Source organism: Ursus arctos, unplaced genomic scaffold, assembly GCF_023065955.2.
Source record: "Ursus arctos isolate Adak ecotype North America unplaced genomic scaffold, UrsArc2.0 scaffold_19, whole genome shotgun sequence".
Classification (NCBI taxonomy): domain Eukaryota; kingdom Metazoa; phylum Chordata; class Mammalia; order Carnivora; family Ursidae; genus Ursus; species Ursus arctos.
This window is the reverse complement of record NW_026622863.1, coordinates 54,400,433-54,424,334: the sequence shown is the minus strand read 5'-3', so window position 1 is coordinate 54,424,334 and position 23,902 is coordinate 54,400,433. Positions and strand designations below refer to the sequence as shown.

Here is a 23,902-nt window from a genome sequence, read left to right as displayed (position 1 = left end):
CCACACCCCCGTGCACACACAGGGACAAAGACACGCAGGTGTGCACATATACACATATATATGGGAGCACTCAGAGTCCAGCTGACGTGTCACTGGAATCTTGTCTTACCTGGAGGGAGACGGTAACGAGCACGTGTTCAGAAAAATGTTAACGACATGTTTATAAAATACGAGTGCGATGACCTAAAATGAGAAATGACATGACAACCAACCATGCTTGGTGTCATTAAATGAAACGAAATTGTTTCAGCCTTATTGAGATAGAGATGCCAACTGCACGTTGTGTATATTTCAGGTACGTAACTTGATGTCTTGAAATATGTATACATTGTGAAGTGATCACCACGATTAAGCAAATTAATGTATCCAGCACGTCACACAGCGAGCACATGTGTGTGTGCCTGTGTGTGTGCACGTGTGTGCTAGGAACACGGAAGACCTATGCTCTCAGCAAATTTGCAGTATACAGTAGGTATTGTTAGCTCCAGTCACGTCTCTGTGCGTTAGATCTCCAGAACTTGCTCGTCTGCGTTACTGAGCCTTGATACCCCTTGACCAACCTCTCCCCATCCCTCCCTTCGCCCGGCCCCTGGAACTACTATTCTACTGGGTGTCTAGGAGTTTGCCTATTTGAGATTTCACATATCAGTGAGATCGCCCTGCACTTGCCCTTCTGTGTCCTCCTTATGTCACTTTGCACAACGTTCTCCCCGTTCCCCCTGGTTGTCGCAGACGACGGAATTTCCTTTGTCAAGGTATAGTAGCATTGCATTCCCATAAATAGCATATTTTCCTTATGCATTCATGTGTAGAAAGACATTTAGGCTGTTCCCATATCTTGGCCGTGGTGGATAATGCTGCAATGAGCGCGGGGGTGCAGCTGTCTCTTTGCGATCTCGATGTCACTTACTGTGGACATAGACTCCAAAGTGGGATTGCTGGATCCCATGGATCCCAGGGTTGCTTTCTTTTTAATTGTTTGAGGAAACTCCATCTGGTCTTCCACAACGGCTACACCAATTTACACTCCCACCAGTAGTGCACAAGGGGTCCGTGTTCTCCCCGTTGTTGCCAAAGCTTGTTATACCTTGTTGTTTGGATAAGAGCTATTCTGACAGGTGGGAGCTGGTGTGTCACTGTGGCTTGGATTTCATTTCCCTGATGCTGAGGAATGCTGAGCACCATTTCATGTACACGTCGGCCATGTGGATGTCTTCTTCTGAGAAATGCCTGTTCAGGTCCTTTGCCCATTTTCATTTAGGTTGTTATTAGTATTATCGCTGTTATTGCACTGAGTTGTGTGAGTTCCTTGTATATCTGAAAGCCATCCCTTGCAGATGGGTGGTTTGCAAGTATTTTCTCCCGTTCAGTAAGTTGCCTTTTCACCCTGTTGATGATCCCTTGGCCGAGCAGAAGGTGTTCGGTTTGAAAATCCCACTTGTCTGTTTTTGTCTCTGTTGCCTATGTATTTGATGTCATATCCAAAAAATATTATGGCCCACATTGATGTCAAGAGGCTTTTCCCTTATGTTTTTTTTTTAGTAGTTTTATGGTTTCAGGTCTAAGGTTTCCGTCTTCAATCCATGCGGGTTGATGTTTGTGATATGGCGTGAGGTGAGCGTCGATCTCAATCTTCTGCACGTGGACGTCTCCTTTTCCCAACACCATTAATTGGAGAGACACTCCTTTGTCAGTTGTATTCCTGGGCGCTGGTGGAAGATGAGTTCACTGAGGTTCTTAGAGAAAATTAGTTTGAATCGTGGAGCAGTTCACCCATCTCCATTGTTTTCAGGGTCAGCTGATGCAGATGTGATTTTTCCTTTGGTAGCGTCATATTTCCCTGATTCCTCCTGTTTCTTGTAGCTTTATTTTGGTGTCTTCACATCAGAAGAAGTGACCACCTCTTCCAGTGTTAATGGAATATTAAAGCAAAGGACTGTTGTAGTCAGAGAGTTCTATGAAGCTTATATTAGCTGTTATCGTACATGGAAAGCAGACTGTACATAAACTTAAAAGAGTGAATATTTAAAACAAATGCAATAATTGAAGGCAAACTTTGGTGTCACCTGGTATGCCAAATGCTGTATATGGAATTATCACATGAAGCTCACACCGCCCACGGGAGTGAGCAGAGCAGGACCGTCAGCCACGGGTGTGAGAACACGCTCACTGGGGACAGTGCAATGCACATTCTGTGGATCTGCTCTGCTCTTTGTAACGAGACTGTTTTGCAAATCATGATTTCTGTTAGTGTTTCCAGACAAGAGCCCCTGAGTGAAGACCCCAGTTTCCTTCGAAGGAACATGGACAAAAATATGGAAGCAAAAGTGTAAGACTTACGACCTTGGTTTAGGTTTATGAGACGTGAAGAAAAGGGGAAGATCAAAGTGCATCACACGAGAAGCTGGACACTGTCAGATTTGAAACCGCAGACATACGGACAGATAGCGGGATGGCAGACTAAGATTTCTGGCCGTCATGGCCCCAGGTGATCGATGTGGACAACCACAACCAGAGATGGCCGTGCCCCGTCTCCGAAGCGGCCCCAGGTCTGCACCGACCATCTCCATCCTGCTTCAGATTGTGGGGAATGCCAGGTCCTGACTCAATCGAGCCAGTTTTTATTTCCTAATCACACACCCGGTGACACTGAAGTGTCTGCTCAGACCCAGCTTCTCACCTGGCAGGTGGCTCGTTGATCGGACTCAGGTGAGGCTCCGCGGGGAGATGGCGATCCCGGTTTGAGGAACCTCAGGGCCGTCACTGGGAGACAGACGCTGCGTCAGATCCAGGGTGACTTTGGATGATGCTCAGGGTCTAGTTGTCTCTGGTCGCTCCTCCCGCCTCAGGCCCACCTCACTAACATGTCTGCAGAGTAGACTAGTTTACAGAAACGTGCTCTTTACCAGGAACAATCGTGGACCCTGAGCGGACAGTCGAGCGTCCGTGCGAACACCACCAGTGCTGCAGACGTCGGTTTTATCCCGAAATAACCCCACACCTTGACCCTGTGCTTTACCACCCGAGGGATGCCATGGGATTGTGTCCCTTCCTTTATTTGTAGGCTTAAGTGTCACCTCGCCTCCTTCGATAACACGTGCTTCTTTTTTGCCCTTGTGTATATAATGGAATAACCCTACACACAAAGTGCTTGAAATGTCCCTTGATTTTTTCACGTTAGTTCCAAGTGATTTCTATGACTGCTTGGTGTTTTAATCGGTGCTTTTTTGGCCATAAGAGATTCCATTCTGTACACATCACACGAGCAGTCATCAGTTGTAATTTTATTTCTTTGGCTCTGTCTACACGGAGAGAACCCCGTGTCTATATTCTCCTGCAGCTGTCACCGTGCATATGCACACGGTTTCTTCGAGGGTGTGGACTCATGGGCCAGACCTGTGTCCCTTCTCTCACCAGGTGGTTCGGATCTACTCCCCGGATTGTCTGCAGGAAGTTACTCTCTGACCAGTAACGAGCTGGGATTCTAAGTGCACAGTATTTTCTCCAACAATCCATTCTGCCCTTGTGTTCTCTTGTCTCTCCTGTGGATGCAGTGGGATTTGGGCGTCACGATTTCCCTGAAACTGTGGCATGACACTGGGTGGAAAATACCAGGACCTTTTAAACTAGAATGAGCCACACGTGCCCGTCGGGGTCAGCAGTGAGGTGAGCCCACAGCTCGGTCACACTCATGTGTGAAAGACGTTGTATCCATGACTCCCACTTGGACACACGGAGCGTTCACACGGGTCCCTGACGTTGGCCATGATGGGGGTGTTTACACCAAACAAATGGGCAAATGCCACGAATCACAACTCTTTAAAAAAAAAAAAAACATGTATTTCTTGGAGCCCGTGTAGCAGCTCAGCAGCAGGCTTCACTTCAGACACCCCTGAGCTCAAACTGGTGGTATTTCTGGAAAACTCTACCAGGTGTCATCGCATGAGCAGAGAAGCGCTCTGTGAGTGCAGAGAGAGTTTAGGGAAAGGTTTTGGATTCATCTGTTCCACAACGGACCTGATTTTCACCCATTTATTTACTTGTGAAAACAGATTCTGTGTTTTGGGCTGAAAGGCTGGAGGTCAGTAGGGCACATCAAGGAAGGGAGGAATGGAAAGTAAAGGAAAATATATCCCACGAAAGTCCCTGTTGCTGTAGGAAGGTAGGAACCCAACCCTGCTGGGTGGGATGAACCCTCAAGTCACAGGGACGAGGAAAGACGGGGGTCAGTCAGGGATATCCAACAATGGCGGGAGGGAAAGCATCATAGCTCACGGGGGACGAGTCCCGGGCAGGGAGAAACCCAGACATATCGTGGCACCTGTTTCCCCCTCGGTGTTCTCGGCAGACAGATCAGCTAGCATGAGCCGCAGGCGTTCTTCCAGAGCCCCCTGGGCACATGAGATCCATGTCCAGAGCTCTGCCACAGGGAACGGCGGGTTCGCTCCCCCTTGGGTTTAGCTGCTGGCTGCCTCTGGGGTCCTTGTCTGGCTGTGCCGAGCCTCCAGTAGCAGAATCCCGAGGACCAGCAGGATGAAGGCAGCCACGCCCATGCGGATGACATTCTCCACCGTGTAATCTCTGGGATCAGAGGCTGAGAAGGAGGACAGAGGGGTTGCAGAGGTCAGTGTGGACCCAAATCAGCCCGGATCCTGGGTGTCCACCCAGAGCACTGCCTCCGCCTGTCAGGACAGCCCGTCCACGCCAGCCCCACCTCTGAGACTTTCTCCTACTTACCACTGCCGGGGGCTGACTTGTTTTGGGGTGGGCTCACGGTGTCAGCTGTTCCTGCGGGGAAAATGGAAGCAGAAGGTGAGGAGCTAGAGACCCCCATCCAGCCTGTCTTCTGCTCCGTGTTCTAGATCCCTCGACCTGTCACTATGTAGTTTTCGTACAGTTCCTGAACTAGCCCTTCTCTGCGCTACAGGGATCTCCTCGGCTCTCCTCACTGCATTCCTTCAGCCGCCTTGTTTTCCTTGATTTCAGACTTTGCTACCCGGTCACACTGGATAGATTCTGGCTGTGCCCCAGGAGGTCAGGGTGGCAGAGAAAAATGGCCTCCCGACACAGACATCATCATGTCCTCGTATGTTCTCTGTTCCGTCTGGGACACGAGACCCAACGTGCTCATGTCCCTGCAGATCAGAATTCCCAACTGTTCCGTAGCTCAGGACCCAGCAGCATCCGTGGACGAGGGGCTGGTGTCAGGGTCTGCTGACTGTCAGAGCTCAGAGTGGCCAACGTCTGGGGCAGGTCCCCTTCGCTCCGTGTCAGCCAGCTCCCTTCCTTCTGGGTCTGCATTCTCATCAGGACCTAGAATATTTATCCTTGGATATGTTCATTAATCATTCTTCATTTAATTACAAATACCGACAGTGATAGATAGATGATGATAGATCGATAACCACACATCTACATACTAACATGTATGTCCCAAAGGTGATGTTCAGTCACTGGGTCCTATGAACACTGTTAGTCCTTGCTTGCTGTGTGGACCTAGGCGGGAAGACCAGTTACAGACTCGTGAAAATCTACGGGAGGAAGATTACGGGCATGAGGACGAATGGCTGTAGACAGACTCATAGGGTATATGTATGGACATATATAGCCATGTTTATTTCTATAATTGCCAATATCATGTAAATACGTACATATGTAATCAGGTGTATATGTGGGGATATCTACATCTTACTGTCTAGAGAGAGAGAGAGGCAGAGAGAGGCGCGGTCTGTCTGTTCCTCACAGGAGTGCAGTCGAGTCTGTGGCGTGTGGGGCAGGCTGGGGGCAGGAGGGTCTGGACTCAGGCTTTGGGGAATTGGAGGCAGGTCAGGAGGGGGAGTCTCCATCATCATCTCACTGTTTGGGACAAACCCTAGAAATCTGGTGAGGTTTCAAGTAAGGATAATTAATCGTTTTATTTGCACTAAAAAGACAGCCACTGTCCCCACTATATCACCGCCAGACCTGAGGAAGTCCATACGTGCGGATTTCAAACCCCAGGACCAGTGAAAGTCAGTGGGACTCTAATATCGGGTGAGCACGCGAACTAGGACGTCACGGACACTGCTTCCCTAGTTTTCATATGAAAAGCAGGAGTGAAATAAAAGAAAAAAGGAAGAACAAAATATGGACCAGTCCTCATTATAAAGACTCATACAAACAGTCTAAGTAATATTAGCTTCTACACCGTAGAAAACGGCAGCGCACACTGACCATTATGCAGTTGGGTGAACCCCCAAATGTGTGAAACCAGGGAGCCTTTGTGGAGAACCTCATGCGGTTAAAAATCAAAGAGAAAAGTTAGTTGTTCAGAAGATGTACATCTTTCAGGAAAAGATCACGCTTCCAATAAAACCGTAATGAAGCAGGAAAATGGCCTGAAATGCGTAGGTCAACAGTGCATTCGATATAAAAAGTGGTTTTCATGAGCTTGCTTTAAAATGAAGTTTGGGTGTAAATCAAGCTGTTGCCCTGACGTGAGGCCTCAGGACATCCTCCTCCGTCCTTCGGAGTGAGAATCGCCGCAGTGCATGGAGCCCCGAGAAGGGAGATTTCCGTGCGTCCAGGCGACGGTGACGTGCGCAGCGCGGAGCCCAGCGGAAAGGGAGAGCGCGGCGGGTCCCAGCCCGTGAGCGCCCCCAGCCGGCGCTGCCTTAGGCGCCTCAACCAGCGTTCAGACTGACGGAGCCGCGGTAAGGCCGCTGAGCGGTTGTTCGGACAGGCTGCGAACTGACACCACTTGTACGAATGAAGTTCAAGGGCCTTGAAGGTCGTGTGAGCGATGAATCCCTACACTTTACGCGGCACGTACATAAGTAAACGAGGCGCGTTGAGAATGTGCTGAGATGCGACAGCCGCAAGGCTGTTCCCCACGAGGCAGGTGAGCATCTCATCTAAGCGACGCCCCAGGGGAGAGGACCTGTTCTGAGTGTGGCATCCCTGTCGCCTGCGGGCCCTTCTCAGCCTGTCTGCAGGGGCTGCTCTCGAAGGCCTGAGAAGCAGGCACAGGGACCCTGTACAAGCGTTGGCCGCCAGCTGCTCGGACCCGCAGTGCGGCATCCCCGGGACTCCCGCGAGCCGGGCTGGGCCTCGCCGGTCTCAGGTGGGCACCGAGGGCCGTGGAGGCCACTAGGTGAGCACAGGGGGCGGCGGAGCGGTGCCCACAGGCAGAGTCTTCTCTCCAGGAGACTGTCCCGTGGGGCCGACACCCCGGATCAGACTGTGATACGGAGGCGGCAGGAGGTGAGCGGGAGGCCTCTGTCTACTCACCACCGTCCTCTCCCACCCACCCCTCCTGCAGCCCCTACCCCTTCCCTCTGCTGAGACTGCAGGACGGGGACCCCGGGGGAGACTGTGGATCCTTCTAAACTCTCCTGGGCCCTATATTCCTCCTTGGAGCCCCCGTGACCCCCGTGACCCCCCATTTATTACTGTGTCTGGCTTTCCCGAGACATGCGTCCAGAGCTGGCTGAGCTCGGAAAGGACAGGGTCAGCGGCCTCTCACCTGAGACCCGCAGCTCCAGGGGGTCACTGGGCTGTGACAGTAGGTGGGGGGAGGTGCTGGAGGAGCCATAGCACCAGGATGTCTGGGGGTCACTGGGGGCCGACCACTCAGAGGAGAGGCTGTGTCCACCAGAGCACGTGTACCGGCCCCTGTGGGAGGGTCTCACAGGGCCCAGGGGGAAGTCTGCCCCAGGGAGCCCAACCTGCGGCTGCCGGCCAAGGCGCCGGGGAGGGTCATGTGCCCCCTCCTTGGACAGAGCGAATCTGTCGTAGCGGACATCAGAGCGACACTGGAGGGTCAGTCTCTGTCCAGGGTCACGACAGGGCCCTGTGGGGTCAGGAGGGAGGGCTTCCCCGACACACCTGGGAGAAGACCAGCTGTAGATCCCAGGGGCTGATTCTCCAAGAACCTCCCTTCTCCCATCCTGACCCCCAGGTCTCACTGTCCCTCACCGTCTGTGTCTCTGACCTGTGAGCCCCGTGGTCCCCTCATCCCACCCTCTCATCTGGGGCTCCCCTGGGAGCCGAGCCCTTGTAACCTGTTCAGTAACTCAAAACACGGATGGGGCAACAATCAGACTCCCTCACCTGAGACCAGCAGCTCCAGGGGGTCACTGGCGAGTGACCACGCGTGGGGGCTTCGGCTGTAATAACCATAGCATCTGAACGTCCACCTGGGGCTGGGGGTCACGGGGATCACAAGGAACAGAGCCTGGAACTGCCCACTGGGGGCTCGCTGGGAGTCCAGCGTCAAGGAGGGCTGGCGTTCTCCTTCCTTCATCAGGACAAACCTGTTGAATCCTAACCGTGAGGCACACTGGAGGGTCACGTTCCCTCCTGAGGCCACGACAGGGCTGGGCAGGGCTGAGAGCTGGGGTTTGCCATGGAATCCTAGGAGAGGAGGAAGGGGCGGTGTTAAATGGGGCTCAGATCCCCCCACATGATCCCCAGGGCTCGGCTGTGAGAGGGAGACACGCTGACAGCAAACTCCCTTCCTGAGGACAGAGCCTGGGGCTGGGACCCTGAGTGGGCTCGCACCTGTCACCACCAGCTCCAGGGGGTCACTGAGGTCTGACTGGCCGGTGGGACTGAGATAGTCACAACGATATCTTCTTGCATATTCCTCTGTCATGTGTATGATGGAGAACCTGACCTTGTCCCCGGACTCCAGTGGCTTCTGTGTGTCCCAGGGCCACGAGTCTCCCTCTTTATGCAGGCGGTACTCCCGGGCCTCCAGGCTCCCCTGACACCAGATGGTCACAGGGATCCCCCAGGGGATCACAGAGCTTGGCTCAGCCCAGATGGTGGGTTTGGGGAGGCTCCCTGGAAGGAAAGAGATCCTGGGTCACAAGACCTTCTCCACCCCCAGGTCCTAGCTCAGCCCAAACCCCCAGAGGTCCCCCCTCTGTCAGCCCAGAACTGCTGATCTCCATCCCACACTGCCTGGTTGGTGGCCCCTGCCCCAATGAGGAGGTGGGACAGGGACCCCTGAGGACAGACTCACCCGCCTGCACTCGGGTCGTGGGGCGCACACTCAGCCCTGGAAGAGAGTCCCTGTGAGAACTTTGCCCCGAATCCTGAGCAGAACCCCTCTTCCTGTTTGCCTCCTGAGATTGGGGTCTCAGACCAGGGCCTGGCTGTGGGACGGGTCCCTCCCAGACTAGGGTGTCCCTGACCCTCAGATCTCACCGAGACAGAGCAGGGCCGTGAGGGTGGGGGTCATGGCGTCTCCTCTTTCTGGTTCTACCAGTGCAGACGGAGGGACCTCGGTGCCCACAGGACAGGAAGACACACAGGGTGGGGCCATGCAGAGACCGGTCCTCCCTCTCACGGGATTGTCACATCAGCTGCCCCACAGGAAGGGGAACAGCCCTTCCCCAAGGACCTAGCCTGGCTCTGGTGTCCATGACGCTGCAGCAAGTGGACCCCGAGGCTTCCTGAGATGCGCCGTCCGGGGGAGGTGACCAGGGTATGTCCTTCCCTCCCGGAACCTCCCCCATGGGGTCTCCTGCATCTTCGGCACATCCTTGGGGTCCTCACCATGGACAGGGTGCCCGGACCCCGGAGATGCTGCAGGGGACGCGGGTTCCTGCTGTGTGGGGAGCTCATCTCAGCACAGACACACGTCTGATGTCTCTGAATGGCTCAGGTCAAGGTCACCCTTGTAATGAGCCCAAAGGAGAAATACAGACAAATACAGAAGGAAATCCAGTTCCCCTCTGACCCCAGAGCAGTGCTTTCTCTCTCTCGCAACCTGCTTGAACTTCTCTATTTTGCTCTGACATTGTCCACCCTCCCTCACCCCTTCCTGGGAACTCACCAGTGTGTCCTCCTGGCTCCTTGGTGCCCCTTGTTTCTGGGACAGAGCCGTCTTCCCCCACCCTGGGGGGTCCTGCATGTAAGCATTACGGCACGTGTATTTGGGCCAGAGCTCTGATTCTGAAGGAAAGTGGGTCGTCCTTGAACTCTTCCCGGATCAACCACTGCCCCCATGACCTTGGGCAGTAATGTCCTTACTCTGAGCCTCAGTTCCCACCTGCTGCATGTGACCCTGAACTCACCCCCCAGAGTGATTGTGGGGATTTGGTGTCGGGGTCACGGGAGGGATGGGGAGCTGTGAGTTTCCAGACCAGGTGAGAGGAGCATGGGCCGGGGGTCCTGTTGCGGTGACGGGGTCCTGGGGCCAGACTCTGCCGTCAGGTGGCTGCTCCGTGCACCCACTGGAGACCTTGTCTGCTCGGAATACCAGGACTGCCGCTCACAGTACGTCGGAAATATGCAGCCACAGACACGGGCAAGTAAACGGAAATGGATTTCCAGATGGGGTGGAACTGCAGCAGAGAACAGAGAACTAAGCTGAGTCCCCACTGGTGCCTGGGACCTGGGAGGGCTCGTAGGGAGGATGTTTCCACCGGTGTGGTCACAGAGGGTTCCCCAGGGTCCTCTCTCTGGAGACTGGTCCGGGCTCCAAGAGAAGGTCGGGCTGCCTCCTCACGAGAGACAAGAAGGGCTTTGGGACTGGCTCCCTTAACCCCCAGAAGTAGCTTCCTCTCCCAGGACTGGAGTCATACACTCACACGAGGAAAGGACAATAGGTTTCCAAGCAGCTTGCTATAGACAGAGAACGGGAGAGAAGGCGTTTGCAGACTGACAGTTTTTAGGTAGTTGAATATTTTCACTGTCAGTGTGTGGAATGCCAAGTGCTGAAGTTCAGTTAGAACAGGAACCCAGGGGGCGCTTGTGTGTTCAGTGGCTTAAAGCATCTGACTCTTGATTTCGGCTCAGGTCATGATCTCAGGGCTGTGGGATCGAGGTCCGGGTCAAGTCCCATGTCAAGCTCTGCACCTAGCCTGGAGTCTGTCTGTCCCTCTCCCTCTGCTCCTGCCTCCCCACTCTCGCTCATATAAATAAATAGATCTTAAAAAAAAAAAAAAAGAACAGGAACCCAGGTTGGAATAGGAACCCAGGCTGGAGAAGGTGAGGGGCAGCATGAAGGACAAATGGTAAAAACATAAGCACTGGAAAATATCAGAGGCAGACACAGCTGCACACACAGCATCCCCACACCCCCATGCACACACAGGGACAAAGACACGCAGGTGTGCACATATACACATATATATGGGAGCACTCAGAGTCCAGCTGACGTGTCACTGGAATCTTGTCTTACCTGGAGGGAGACGGTAACGAGCACATGTTCAGAAAAATGTTAACACGTGTTTAATACGAGTGCGATGACCTGAAATGAGAAATGACATGACAACCAACCATGCTTGGTGTCATTAAATGAAACGAAATTGTTTCAGCCTTATTGAGATAGAGATGCCAACTGCACGTTGTGTATATTTCAGGTACGTAACTTGATGTCTTGAAATATGTATACATTGTGAAGTGATCACCACGATTAAGCAAATTAATGTATCCAGCATGTCACACAGCGAGCACATGTGTGTGTGCCTGTGTGTGTGCATGTGTGTGCTAGGAACACGGAAGACCTATCCTCTCAGCAAATTTGCAGTATACAGTAGGTATTGTTAGCTCCAGTCACGTCTCTGTGCGTTAGATCTCCAGAACTTGCTCATCTACATGACTGAGCCTTGATACCCCTTGACCAACCTCTCCCCATCCCTCCCTTCGCCCGGCCCCTGGAACTACTATTCTACTGGGTGTCTAGGAGTTTGCCTATTTGAGATTTCACATATCAGTGAGATTGCCCTGCACTTGCCCTTCTGTGTCCTCCTTATGTCACTTTGCACAACGTTCTCCCCGTTCTCCCTGGTTGTCGCAGACGACGGAATTTCCTTTGTCAAGGTATAGTAGCATTGCATTCCCATAAATAGCATATTTTCCTTATGCATTCATGTGTAGAAAGACATTTAGGCTGTTCCCATATCTTGGCCGTGGTGGATAATGCTGCAGTGAGCGCGGGGGTGCAGCTGTCTCTTTGCGATCTTGATGTCACTTACTGTGGACATAGACTCCGAAGTGGGATTGCTGGATCCCATGGATCCCAGGGTTCCTTTCTTTTTAATTGTTTGAGGAAACTCCATCTGGTCTTCCACAACGGCTACACCAATTTACACTCCCACCGGTAGTGCACAAGGGGTCCGTGTTCTCCCCGTTGTTGCCAAAGCTTGTTATACCTTGTTGTTTGGATAAGAGCTATTCTGACAGGTGGGAGCTGGTGTGTCACTGTGGCTTGGATTTCATTTCCCTGATGCTGAGGAATGCTGAGCACCATTTCATGTACACATCGGCCATGTGGATGTCTTCTTCTGAGAAATGCCTGTTCAGGTCCTTTGCCCATTTTCATTTAGGTTGTTATTAGTATTATCGCTGTTATTGCACTGAGTTGTGTGAGTTCCTTGTATATCTGAAAGCCATCCCTTGCAGATGGGTGGTTTGCAAGTATTTTCTCCCGTTCAGTAAGTTGCCTTTTCACCCTGTTGATGATCCCTTGGCCGAGCAGAAGGTGTTCGGTTTGAAAATCCCACTTGTCTGTTTTTGTCTCTGTTGCCTATGTATTTGATGTCATATCCAAAAAATATTATGGCCCACATTGATGTCAAGAGGCTTTTCCCTTATGTTTTTTTTTAGTAGTTTTATGGTTTCAGGTCTTAGGTTTCCGTCTTCAATCCATACGGGTTGATGTTTGTGATATGGCGTGAGGTGAGCGTCGATCTCAATCTTCTGCACGTGGACGTCTCCTTTTCCCAACACCATTTATTGGAGAGACTGTCCTTTGTCAGTTGTATTCCTGGGCGCTGGTGGAAGATGAGTTCAGTGAGGTTCTTAGAGAAAATTAGTTTGAATCGAGGAGCAGTTCACCCATCTCCATTGTTTTCAGGGTCAGCTGATGCAGATGTGATTTTTCCTGATAGCGTCATATTTCCCTGATTCCTCCTGTTTCTTGTAGCTTTATTTTGGTGTCTTCACATCAGAAGAAGTGACCACCTCTTCCAGTGTTTATGGAATATTAAAGCAAAGGACTGCTGTAGTCAGAGAGTTCTAGGAAGCTTATATTAGCTGTTATCGTACATGGAAAGCAGACTGTACATAAACTTAAAAGAGTGAATATTTAAAACAAATGCAATAATTGAAGGCAAACTTTGGTGTCACCTGGTATGCCAAATGCTGTATATGGAATTATCACATGAAGCTCACACCGCCCACGGGAGTGAGCAGAGCAGGACCGTCAGCCACGGGTGTGAGAACACGCTCACTGGGGACAGTGCAATGCACATTCTGTGGATCTGCTCTGCTCTTTGTAACGAGACTGTTTTGCAAATCATGATTTCTGTTAGTGTTTCCAGACAAGAGCCCCTGAGTGAAGACCCCAGTTTCCTTCGAAGGAACATGGACAAAAATATGGAAGCAAAAGTGTAAGACTTACGACCTTCGTTTAGGTTTATGAGACGTGAAGAAAAGGGGAAGATCAAAGTGCATCACACGAGAAGCTGGACACTGTCAGATTTGAAACCGCAGACATACGGACAGATAGCGGGATGGCGGACTAAGATTTCTGGCCGTCATGGCCCCAGGTGATCGATGTGGACAACCACAACCAGAGATGGCCGTGCCCCGTCTCCGAAGCGGCCCCAGGTCTGCACCGACCATCTCCATCCTGCTTCAGATTGTGGGGAATGCCAGGTCCTGACTCACTCGAGCCAGTTTTTATTTCCTAATCACACACCCGGTGACACTGAAGTGTCTGCTCAGACCCAGCTTCTCACCTGGCAGGTGGCTCGTTGATCGGACTCAGGTGAGGCTCCGCGGGGAGATGGCGATCCCGGTTTGAGGAACCTCAGGGCCGTCACTGGGAGACAGACGCTGCGTCAGATCCAGGGTGACTTTGGATGATGCTCAGGGTCTAGTCGACTCCGGCCGCTCCGTCCCGCCTCAGGCCCACCTCACTAACATGTCTGCAGAGTAGACTAGTTTACAGAAACGTGCTCTTTACCAGGAACAATCGTGGACCCTGAGCGGACAGTCGAGCGTCCGTGCGAACACCACCAGTGCTGCAGACGTCGGTTTTATCCCGAAATAACCCCACACCTTGACCCTGTGCTTTACCACCCGAGGGATGCCATGGGATTGTGTCCCTTCCTTTATTTGTAGGCTTAAGTATCACCTCGCCTCCTTCGATAACACGTGCTTCTTTTTTGCCCTTGTGTATATAATGGAATAACCCTACACACAAAGTGCTTGAAATGTCCCTTGATTTTTTCACGTTAGTTCCAAGTGATTTCTATGACTGCTTAGTGTTTTAATCGGTGCTTTTTTGGCCATAAGAGATTCCATTCCGTACACATCACACGAGCAGTCATCAGTTGTAATTTTATTTGTATGGCTCTGTCTACACGGAGAGAACCCCGTGTCTATATTCTCCTGCAGCTGTCACCGTGCATATGCACACGGTTTCTTCGAGGGTGTGGACTCATGGGCCAGACCTGTGTCCCTTCTCTCACCAGGTGGTTCGGATCTACTCCCCGGATTGTCTGCAGGAAGTTACTCTCTGACCGGTAACGAGCTGGGATTCTAAGTGCACAGTATTTTCTCCAACAATCCATTCTGCCCTTGTGTTCTCTTGTCTCTCCTGTGGATGCAGTGGGATTTGGGCGTCACGATTTCCCTGAAACTGTGGCATGACACTGGGTGGAAAATACCAGGACCTTTTAAACTAGAATGAGCCACACGTGCCCGTCGGGGTCAGCAGTGAGGTGAGCCCACAGCTCGGTCACACTCATGTGTGAAAGACGTTGTATCCATGACTCCCACTTGGACACACGGAGCGTTCACACGGGTCCCTGACGTTGGCCATGATGGGGGTGTTTACACCAAACAAATGGGCAAATGCCACGAATCACAACTCTTTAAAAAAAAAAAACACATGTATTTCTTGGAGCCTGTGTAGCAGCTCAGCAGCAGGCTTCACTTCAGACACCCCTGAGCTCAAACTGGTGGTATTTCTGGAAAACTCTACCAGGTGTCATCGCATGAGCAGAGAAGCGCTCTGTGAGTGCAGAGAGAGTTTAGGGAAAGGTTTTGGATTCATCTGTTCCACAACGGACCTGATTTTCACCCATTTATTTACTTGTGAAAACAGATTCTGTGTTTTGGGCTGAAAGGCTGGAGGTCAGTAGGGCACATCAAGGAAGGGAGGAATGGAAAGTAAAGGAAAATATATCCCACGAAAGTCCCTGTTGCTGTAGGAAGGTAGGAACCCAACCCTGCTGGGTGGGATGAACCCTCAAGTCACAGGGACGAGGAAAGACGGGGGTCAGTCAGGGATATCCAACAATGGCGGGAGGGAAAGCATCATAGCTCACGGGGGGACGAGTACCGAGCAGGGAGAAACCCAGACATATCGTGGCACCTGTTTCCCCCTCGGTGTTCTCGGCAGACAGATCAGCTAGCATGAGCCGCAGGCGTTCTTCCAGAGCCCCCTGGGCACATGAGATCCATGTCCAGAGCTCTGCCACAGGGAACGGCGGGTTCGCTCCCCCTTGGGTTTAGCTGCTGGCTGCCTCTGGGGTCCTTGTCTGGCTGTGCCGAGCCTCCAGTAGCAGAATCCCGAGGACCAGCAGGATGAAGGCAGCCACGCCCATGCGGATGACATTCTCCACCGTGTAATCTCTGGGATCAGAGGCTGAGAAGGAGGACAGAGGGGTTGCAGAGGTCAGTGTGGACCCAAATCAGCCCGGATCCTGGGTGTCCACCCAGAGCACCGCCTCCGCCTGTCAGGACAGCCCGTCCACGCCAGCCCCATCTCTGAGACTTTCTCCTACTTACCACTGCCGGGGGCTGACTTGTTTTGGGGTGGGCTCACGGTGTCAGCTGTTCCTGCGGGGAAAATGGAAGCAGAAGGTGAGGAGCTAGAGACCCCCGTCCAGCCTGTCTTCTGCTCCGTGTTCTAGATCCCTCGACCTGTCACTATGTAGTTTTCGTACAGTTCCTGAACTAGCCCTTCTCTGCGCTACAGGGATCTCCTCGGCTCTCCTCACTGCATTCCTTCAGCCGCCTGTTTTCCTTGATTTCAGACTTTGCTACCCGGTCACACTGGATAGATTCTGGCTGTGCCCCAGGAGGTCAGGGTGGCAGAGAAAAATGGCCTCCCGACACAGACATCATCATGTCCTCGTATGTTCTCTGTTCCGTCTGGGACACGAGACCCAATGTGCTCATGTCCCTGCAGATGAGAATTCCCAACTGTTCCGTAGCTCAGGACCCAGCAGCATCCGTGGACGAGGGGCTGGTGTCAGGGTCTGCTGATTGTCAGAGCTCAGAGTGGCCAACGTCTGGGGCAGGTCCCCTTCGCTCCGTGTCAGCCAGCTCCCTTCCTTCCGGGTCTGCATTCTCATCAGGACCTAGAATATTTATCCTTGGATATGTTCATTAATCATTCTTCATTTAATTACAAATACCGACAGTGATAGATAGATGATGATAGATCGATAACCACACATCTACATACTAACATGTATGTCCCAAAGGTGATGTTCAGTCACTGGGTCCTATGAACACCGTTAGTCCTTGCTTGCTGTGTGGACCTAGGCGGGAAGACCAGTTACAGACACGTGAAAATCTACGGGAGGAAGATTACGGGCATGAGGACGAATGGCTGTAGACAGACTCATAGGGTATATGTATGGACATATATAACCATGTTTATTTCTATAATTGCCAATATCATGTAAATACGTACATATGTAATCAGGTGTATATGTGGGGATATCTACATCTTACTGTCTAGAGAGAGAGAGAGGCAGAGAGAGGCGCGGTCTGTCTGTTCCTCACAGGAGTGCAGTCGAGTCTGTGGTGTGTGGGGCAGGCCGGGGGCAGGAGGGTCTGGACTCAGGCTTTGGGGAATTGGAGGCAGGTCAGGAGGGGGAGTCTCCATCATCATCTCACTGTTTGGGGCAAACCCTAGAAATCTGGTGAGGTTTCAAGTAAGGATAATTAATCGTCTTATTTGCACTGACAAGACAACCGCTGTCCCCACTATATCACAGCCAGACCTGAGGAAGTCCATACGTGCGGATTTCAAACCCCCAGGACCAGTGAAAGTCAGTGGGACTCTAATATGGGGTGAGCGCGCGAACTAGGACGTCACGGACACTGCTTCCCTAGTTTTCATATGAAAAGCAGGAGTGAAATAAAAGAAAAAAGGAAGAACAAAATATGGACCAGTCCTAATTATAAAGACTCATACAAACAGTCTAAGTAATATTAGCTTCTACAATGTAGAAAACGCCAGTGCACAGTGAACATTATGCAGTTGGGTGAACCCCCAAATGTGTGAAACCAGGGAGCCTTTGTAAAGAGCCTCATGCGGTTAAAAATCAAAGAGAAAAGTTAGTTGTTCAGAAGATGTACATCTTTCAGGAAAAGATCACGCTTCCAATAAAACCCTAATGAAGCAGGAAAATGGGCTGAAATGCGTAGGTCAACAGCGCATTCGATATAAAAAGTGGTTCTCATGAGCTTGCTTTAAAATGAAGTTTGGGTGTAAATCAAGCTGTTGCCCTGACGTGAGGCCTCAGGACATCCTCCTCCGTCCTTGGGAGTGAGAATCGCCGCTGTGCATGGAGCCGCGAGAAGGGAGATTTCCGTGTGTCCAGGCGACGGTGACGTGCGCAGCGCGGAGCCCAGCGGAAAGGGAGAGCGCGGCGGGTCCCAGCCCGTGAGCGCCCCCAGCCGGCGCTGCCTTAGGCGCCTCAACCAGCGTTCAGACTGACGGAGCCGCGGTAAGGCGGCTGAGCGGTTGTTTGGACAGGCTGCGAACTGACACCACTTGTACGAATAAAGTTCAAGGGCCTTGAAGGTCGTGTGAGCGATGAATCCCTGCACTTTACGCGGCACGTACATAAGTAAACGAGGCGCGTTGAGAATGTGCTGAGATGCGACAGCGGCAAGGCTGTTCCCCACCAGGCAGGTGAGCATCTCATCTAAGCGACGCCCCAGGGGAGAGGACCTGCTTCTGAGTGTGGCATCCCTGTCGCCTGCGGGCCCTTCTCAGCCTGTCTGCAGGAGCAGGCACAGGGACCTTGGACAAGCGTCGGCCGCAGTGCAGAGCGGTCATCACTGTGCTCGGACCCGCGGTGAGGCATCCCCGGGACTCCCGCGAGCCGGGCTGGGCCTCGCCGGTCTCAGGTGGGCACCGAGGGCCGTGGAGGCCCCCCGGGGAGCACAGGGGGTGGCGGAGCAGTGCCCACAGGCGGGAGGCTTCTCTCCAGGAGACTGTCCCGTGGGGCCGACACCCCGGATCAGACTGTGATACTGAGGCGGCAGGAGGTGAGCGGAAGGCCTCTGTCTGCTCACCATTGTCATCTCCCACCCACCGCTCCTGAAGCCCCTACCCTTTCCCTCCGCTGAGACTGCAGGACGGGGACCCCGGGGGAGACTGTGGATCCTTCCAACCTCTCCTGGGCTGGATCCTTCTCCTTGGAGCCCCCATGACCCCCCATTTATTATTGTGTCTGGCTTTCCCGAGACATGCGTCCAGAGCTGGCAGAGCCCTGAAGAGTCAGGGTCGGGGGCCTCTCACCTGAGACCCGCAGCTCCAGGGGGTCACTGGGCTGTGACAGCAGGTGGGGGGATGTGTTGGAAGAGCCATAGCACCTGTAGGTCCCCCTGTGGGCTGAGGTCACAGGATGCACGGAGAACTCAGCCTGGTGCTGCCCAGCTCGGGCCTTCGATCTAAGACGCAGCGGCGGACCGGCTGCCCCCTCCTTGGACAGATGGAAGGTGTCCACATGGCTCAGTGACTGACACCGCAGGGTCACATTCTCTCCTGAGGTCACCGTGGGTCCCGGCTGCACGGAGAGGGAGGGTGTGTAGGGGAGCTGTCCTAGAGAGAGGAAGGGCGGGTGAGGGGCTGTGCGGCCCTTGTTCTGAACTGAGTCTGTCTGTCCTCGGAGTCTGTCCCCTTCCCCTTCCCCATCCCCTATATCTCTCTGTCTCCTCCCTCCCTGGGACCCCACACCCCTGGTCCCACCACCACCACCTGGGCTCCCCTGGCTGAATCGTGGGCCCTCCTCACCTGCGACCAGGATATCCAGGGGGTCACTGGGGGCCGACCACTCGGAGGAGAGGCTGTGTCCACCATAGCACGTGTACCAGCCCCCGTGGGAGGGTCTCACAGGGCCCAGGGCGAAATCAGCCCCAGAGAGCCCAGCCTGGGGCTGCCGGCCAAGGCGCCAGGGAGGGTCACGTGCCCCGTCCTTGGACAGAACGAATCTGTTGTAGCGGACATCAGAGCGACACTGGAGGGTCAGGTTTTGTCCAGAGGTCACGACAGGGCCCTTCTGGGTCAGGAGGGAGGGCTTCCTCGACACACCTGGGAGAAGATCAGCCATGGATCTCAGGGGCTGATTCTCCCCAAACCTGCCTTCTCCCATCCTGACCCCCGCGTCTCACTGTCCCTCACCCTCTGTGTCTGTGACCTCTGATCCCCCATGGTCCCCTCACCCCACCCTCTCATCTGGGTCTCCCCTGGGAGCAGAGCCCTCGTAATCTGTCTGGTGCCTCAAAACACGGATGGGGCAACAGTCAGACTCCCTCACCTGAGACCAGCAGCTCTAGGGGGTCACTGGGGTAGGACCACACGTGGGGGCTGCGGCTGTAATAACCGTAGCATCTGAACGTCCACCTGAGGCTGGGAGTCACGGGGCCCACAGGGAACAGAGCCTGGAACTGCCCACTGGGGGCTTGCTGGGAGTCCAGGGTCGAGGAGGGCTGGCGTTCTCCTTCCTTCATCAGGACAAACCTGTCGAATGTCATCCAAGAGGCACACTGGAGGTTTACGTACCCTCCTGAGGCCACGACAGGGCTGGGCAGGGCTGAGAGGCTGGGTTTGCTATGGAATCCTAGGAGAGGAGGAAGGGGCGGTGTTAAATGGGGCTCAGATCCCCCCACATGATCCCAGGGCTCAGCTGTGAGAGGGAGACACCCTGAGACCAGACCCTTTTCCTGAAGACGGAGCCTGGGGCTGGGACCCTGAGTGGGCTTGCACCTGTCATCACCAGCTCCAGAGGGTCACTGGGCTCCGACCAGTTAGTGGGACTGAGATAGTCACAGTGATATCGTCCTGCATAATCCTCTGTCATGTGTATGAAGGAGAAGTTGACCTTGTCCGTGGACTCCAGTGGCTTCTGTGTGTCCCAGGGCCCTGGGTGTCCCCCTTTATGCAGGCGGTACTCCTGGGCCTCCAGGCTCCCCTGACACCAGATGGTCACAGGGGTCCACCATGGGATTGAAGTGCCTGGCTCAGCCCTGATGGTGGGTTTGGGGAGGGTTCCTGGAAGGAAACAGAGGCTGGGTCACAAGACCTTCTCCACCCCCAGGTCCCAGTTCTGCCCAAAGCCCCAGACGTCGCCCCCCCCCCCCCCCCGTCAACCCAGAAGTGCTGATCTCTGTCCCCCACTGCCTGGTGGGTGGCTCCTGTGCCCCGTGAGGAGGTGGGACTGGGACCCTGGGGACAGACTCACCTGCGTGCACTCGGGTCCTGGGGCCCACACTCAGCCCTGGAAGAGAGTCCCCGTGAGAGCTTTGCCCCGAATCCTGATCAGAACCCCTCTTCCCCATAAGCCTCCTGAGTCTGGGGCCTCTGACAGACCAGGGCCTGGCTGTGGGGCGGGTCCCACCCAGACTAGGGTGTCCCCTCCCCTCCTCAGATCTCACCGAGATAGAGCAGGGCTGTGAGGGTGGAGGTCATGGCGTCTCCTTCCTCTGGCCCTGATTGTGCAGAGGGAGGGACCTCGGTGCCCACAGGACAGGAAGACAAACAAGGTAGGGCCATGCAGAAGCCGGTTCTCCCTGTCACGGGGTTGTCACGTCAGCTGCCACACAGGAAGGGGAACAGCCCCTCCCCAAGGACCTAGCCTGGCTCTGGTGTCCATGACGCTGCAGCAAGTGGACCCCGAGGCTTCCTGAGACGCCCTGTCCAGAGGAGGAGACCAGGGTATGTCCTTCCGTCCCGGATCCTCTCCCATAGGGTCTCCTGCATCCTCAGCACATCCCTGGGGTCCTTACCATGGACAGGGTGCCAGGATCCTGGAAATGCTGCAGGGGACGCGGGTTCCTGCTGTGCTGCGGAGCTCATGTCAGCACAGACACACGTGTGATGTCTCTGAATGGCTCATGTCAAGGTCACCCTTGCAATGAGCACAGAGAAGAAATACGGGCAAATAGGGAAGGAAACACAGCTCCCCTCTGGCCCCGGAGTGTGGGCTTTCTTTCTATCACAACCTGCATGAACTTCTCTTTTTGCTCTGATATTGTCCGCCTCCCCTCCCCCCTTTCCTGGAACACGCCAGTGTGTCCTCCTGGCTCCTTGATGCCCCTTGTTCCTGTGACAGAGCTGACCTTCCCATCTGGGGGGATCCTGTGTGCAAGCATTACGGCACGTGTATTTGGGCCAGAGCTCTGATTCTGAAGGAAAGTGGATCGTCATTGACCTATTCCTGGATCGTCCACTGCCCCCATGACCGTGGGCAGTAATGTCCTTGCTCTGAGCCTCAGTTCCCACCTGCTGCATGTGGTCCTGAACTCACCCCCCAGAGTGATTGTGGGGATTTGGTGTTGGGGTCACGGGAGGGATGGGGAGCTGTGAGTTTCCAGACCAGGTGAGAGGAGCATGGGCCGGGGGTCCTGTTGCGGTGACGGGGTCCTGGGGCCAGACTCTGCCGTCAGGTGGCTGCTCTGGGCACCCACTGGAGACCTTGTCTGCTCGGAATACCAGGACTGCCGCTCACAGTACGTCGGAAATATGCAGCCACAGACACGGGCAAGTAAACGGAAATGGATTTCCAGATGGGGTGGAACTGCAGCAGAGAACAGAGAACTAAGCTGAGTCCCCACTGGTGCCTGGGACCTGGGAGGGCTCGTAGGGAGGATGTTTCCACCGGTGTGGTCACAGAGGGTTCCCCAGGGTCCTCTCCCTGGAGACGGGTGCGGGCTCTAAGAGAAGGTTGGGCTGCCTCCTCACGAGAGACAAGAAGGGCTTTGGGACTGGCTCCCTTAACCCCCAGAAGTAGCTTCCTCTCCCAGGACTGGAGTCATACTCTCACACGAGGGGAAGTGGGTGCCGTGGGGCAGAAAGCACTGCAGGTATGCCCACGTCACCGTGCCTGACTCCTAGCACACCTAGAGGAGGAAATCTGTCTGGAAAATAAGGCGCGTGGCAATTCAGCCTTGCAAAGGGGTCACCCCAAGAGGGCATCCTAACAACAAGAAAAAGTGCTACGAAAGACAATGGTAACCATCATCAAGAACGCTCTCACCGCGTGCGTGAAGATACAGCGCTAGGAAGACTGAGACTTCTCTTAAATGAAGCCTGTGTTTAAACATCTGCGAGATCATGGAGCAACCTGAATCTTTGAGACAAGGATATGATTTACACTGCAGAAGAAGAGGAAACCGTTAGGAATCAGAAATCCTAATGGCGAAAACTCGAACAGAATGAGCACCTTCAGAGCAGTTATTCCATCAAGGAAAAGACACAGGTGAAAAGTTAAACAGGAAAGCTGGGACGGGACATTGAGGAAATTTTCCAGGATGTGGAGTAGTGAGACCAGAAAAGGACATTTCAGGTACATCAGAGTAGAATGAGGAGGCTTAGGTCACATGCACTGTGTCAGGAAGACCTGATAATCACAACCTGCCAGCAGCCCAAGAGGTAAGTAGGTGAGTGTTTTCCAGAGATGAAGAAAGACGATGACACTTTGGAAGACTACCGGGCGGTCTCTGCCAAACCTAATAAAACAAGGTACTCAAAAAGCAAGCAAACAAACCCATATCTTGATACTTCAGAGTAAACCGCAGAAATCCAGGGTAAATTAGATTTCAAGTTTCTACATTGAATCGTACATTTAAACATGGTGAATGTTATGCTTTGTGAATTTCACCTCGATGGAACAGTGCGCAGTGAGGGCTGGCCGGGGTCCACAGAAATGTCCCGGAAATACTTCCTGGGGAAAATGCAAATATCGTCCATAAAATGACATGCTCGCCTAGAGGCAAAAACAGGTGTCAGAGGATACTGGAAAATGGCCCCAAGGAATTCATTGTTGGGAGAGAATTGTACACCGATCCAGGTAAGTAGTGAGGGCAAACGTGAAAACACCAGCAGAGACAGATTTCTATATGCTCTGGGGGACCAGGCACCATGTCTGCCCTGGGGGGGCTCCGGTCCCCTGGTTCAAGTACCGTGTCAGATTGTGCCTTCAAGACAGACAGGGAGGGGCTGTGGGTTAGATCTTCAACCACCAGATGGGTTTTCCTTCCAAGCAGTTGGGTCTTGTCCTTTCCTTGGAATGAGAAAATGTGAAGAAATATCTAGATAAAGAGAGACAACTGTATCTGCCAGAGGAAATCTTAGCAACGACTTCCAAACTCTTCTGTATTATCCAGTCCTTTCCAAACTTCATGTAATTTAAAAAGTTCACAAGTGTAATGTCTATTTTGAAAACTTCTTTTTACTAATAGAATGTCATTTTTATTTTTTTATTTTTATTTTTTTTTAAGATTTTTAATTTATTTATGTGACAGAGAGAGACAGCCAGCGAGAGAGGGAACACAGCAGGGGAGTGGGAGAGGAAGAAGCAGGCTCCCAGCGGAGGAGCCCGATGTGGGACTCGATCCCGGAACGCCGGGATCATGCCCTGAGCCGAAGACAGACGCTTAACGACTGCGCTACCCAGGCGCCCCCAGAATGTCATTTTTAAAACTGAAATTCAACTTACCAGCATATAGTACATCGTTCGTTCCAGTTGTAGAGCTCGGTTATTTACCAGTTGCATAGCACACCCAGTGCTCATTTAAAAAATATATTATTAGGCTAGTTTGTTCTGGTGTTTAGAACAGAATATAAGACACTCCTGAGATATGGTTTTGAAAA

At 53.1% G+C, this 23,902-nt stretch overlaps 2 protein-coding genes across 2 annotated transcripts; both read right to left on the bottom strand.

Annotated features, from left to right (window-relative positions):
- Nucleotides 1–3,876: 3,876 nt before the first annotated feature.
- On the bottom strand, nucleotides 3,877–9,274 carry LOC113249892 (leukocyte immunoglobulin-like receptor subfamily B member 3). The gene is given in 8 exon segments (XM_057314053.1): nucleotides 3,877–4,594; nucleotides 4,738–4,788; nucleotides 7,505–7,819; nucleotides 7,822–7,866; nucleotides 8,092–8,394; nucleotides 8,542–8,826; nucleotides 9,008–9,043; nucleotides 9,193–9,274. Coding segments are annotated over 8 exon segments (1,206 nt in total). The 5' UTR covers nucleotides 9,227–9,274; the 3' UTR covers nucleotides 3,877–4,457.
- A 5,801-nt stretch (nucleotides 9,275–15,075) lies between these two features.
- LOC130544091 (leukocyte immunoglobulin-like receptor subfamily A member 6) lies at nucleotides 15,076–20,789 on the bottom strand. Its single transcript, XM_057314047.1, has 8 exons — nucleotides 20,686–20,789; nucleotides 20,493–20,528; nucleotides 20,018–20,302; nucleotides 19,569–19,871; nucleotides 19,046–19,342; nucleotides 18,551–18,853; nucleotides 15,796–15,846; nucleotides 15,076–15,652 (listed from the first exon to the last, which is right to left on the bottom strand). The coding sequence occupies exons 1-8, from the start codon at nucleotides 20,717–20,719 to the stop codon at nucleotides 15,516–15,518; spliced, it is 1,446 nt and encodes a 481-aa protein (XP_057170030.1). The 5' UTR covers nucleotides 20,720–20,789; the 3' UTR covers nucleotides 15,076–15,515.
- Nucleotides 20,790–23,902: the final 3,113 nt, after the last annotated feature.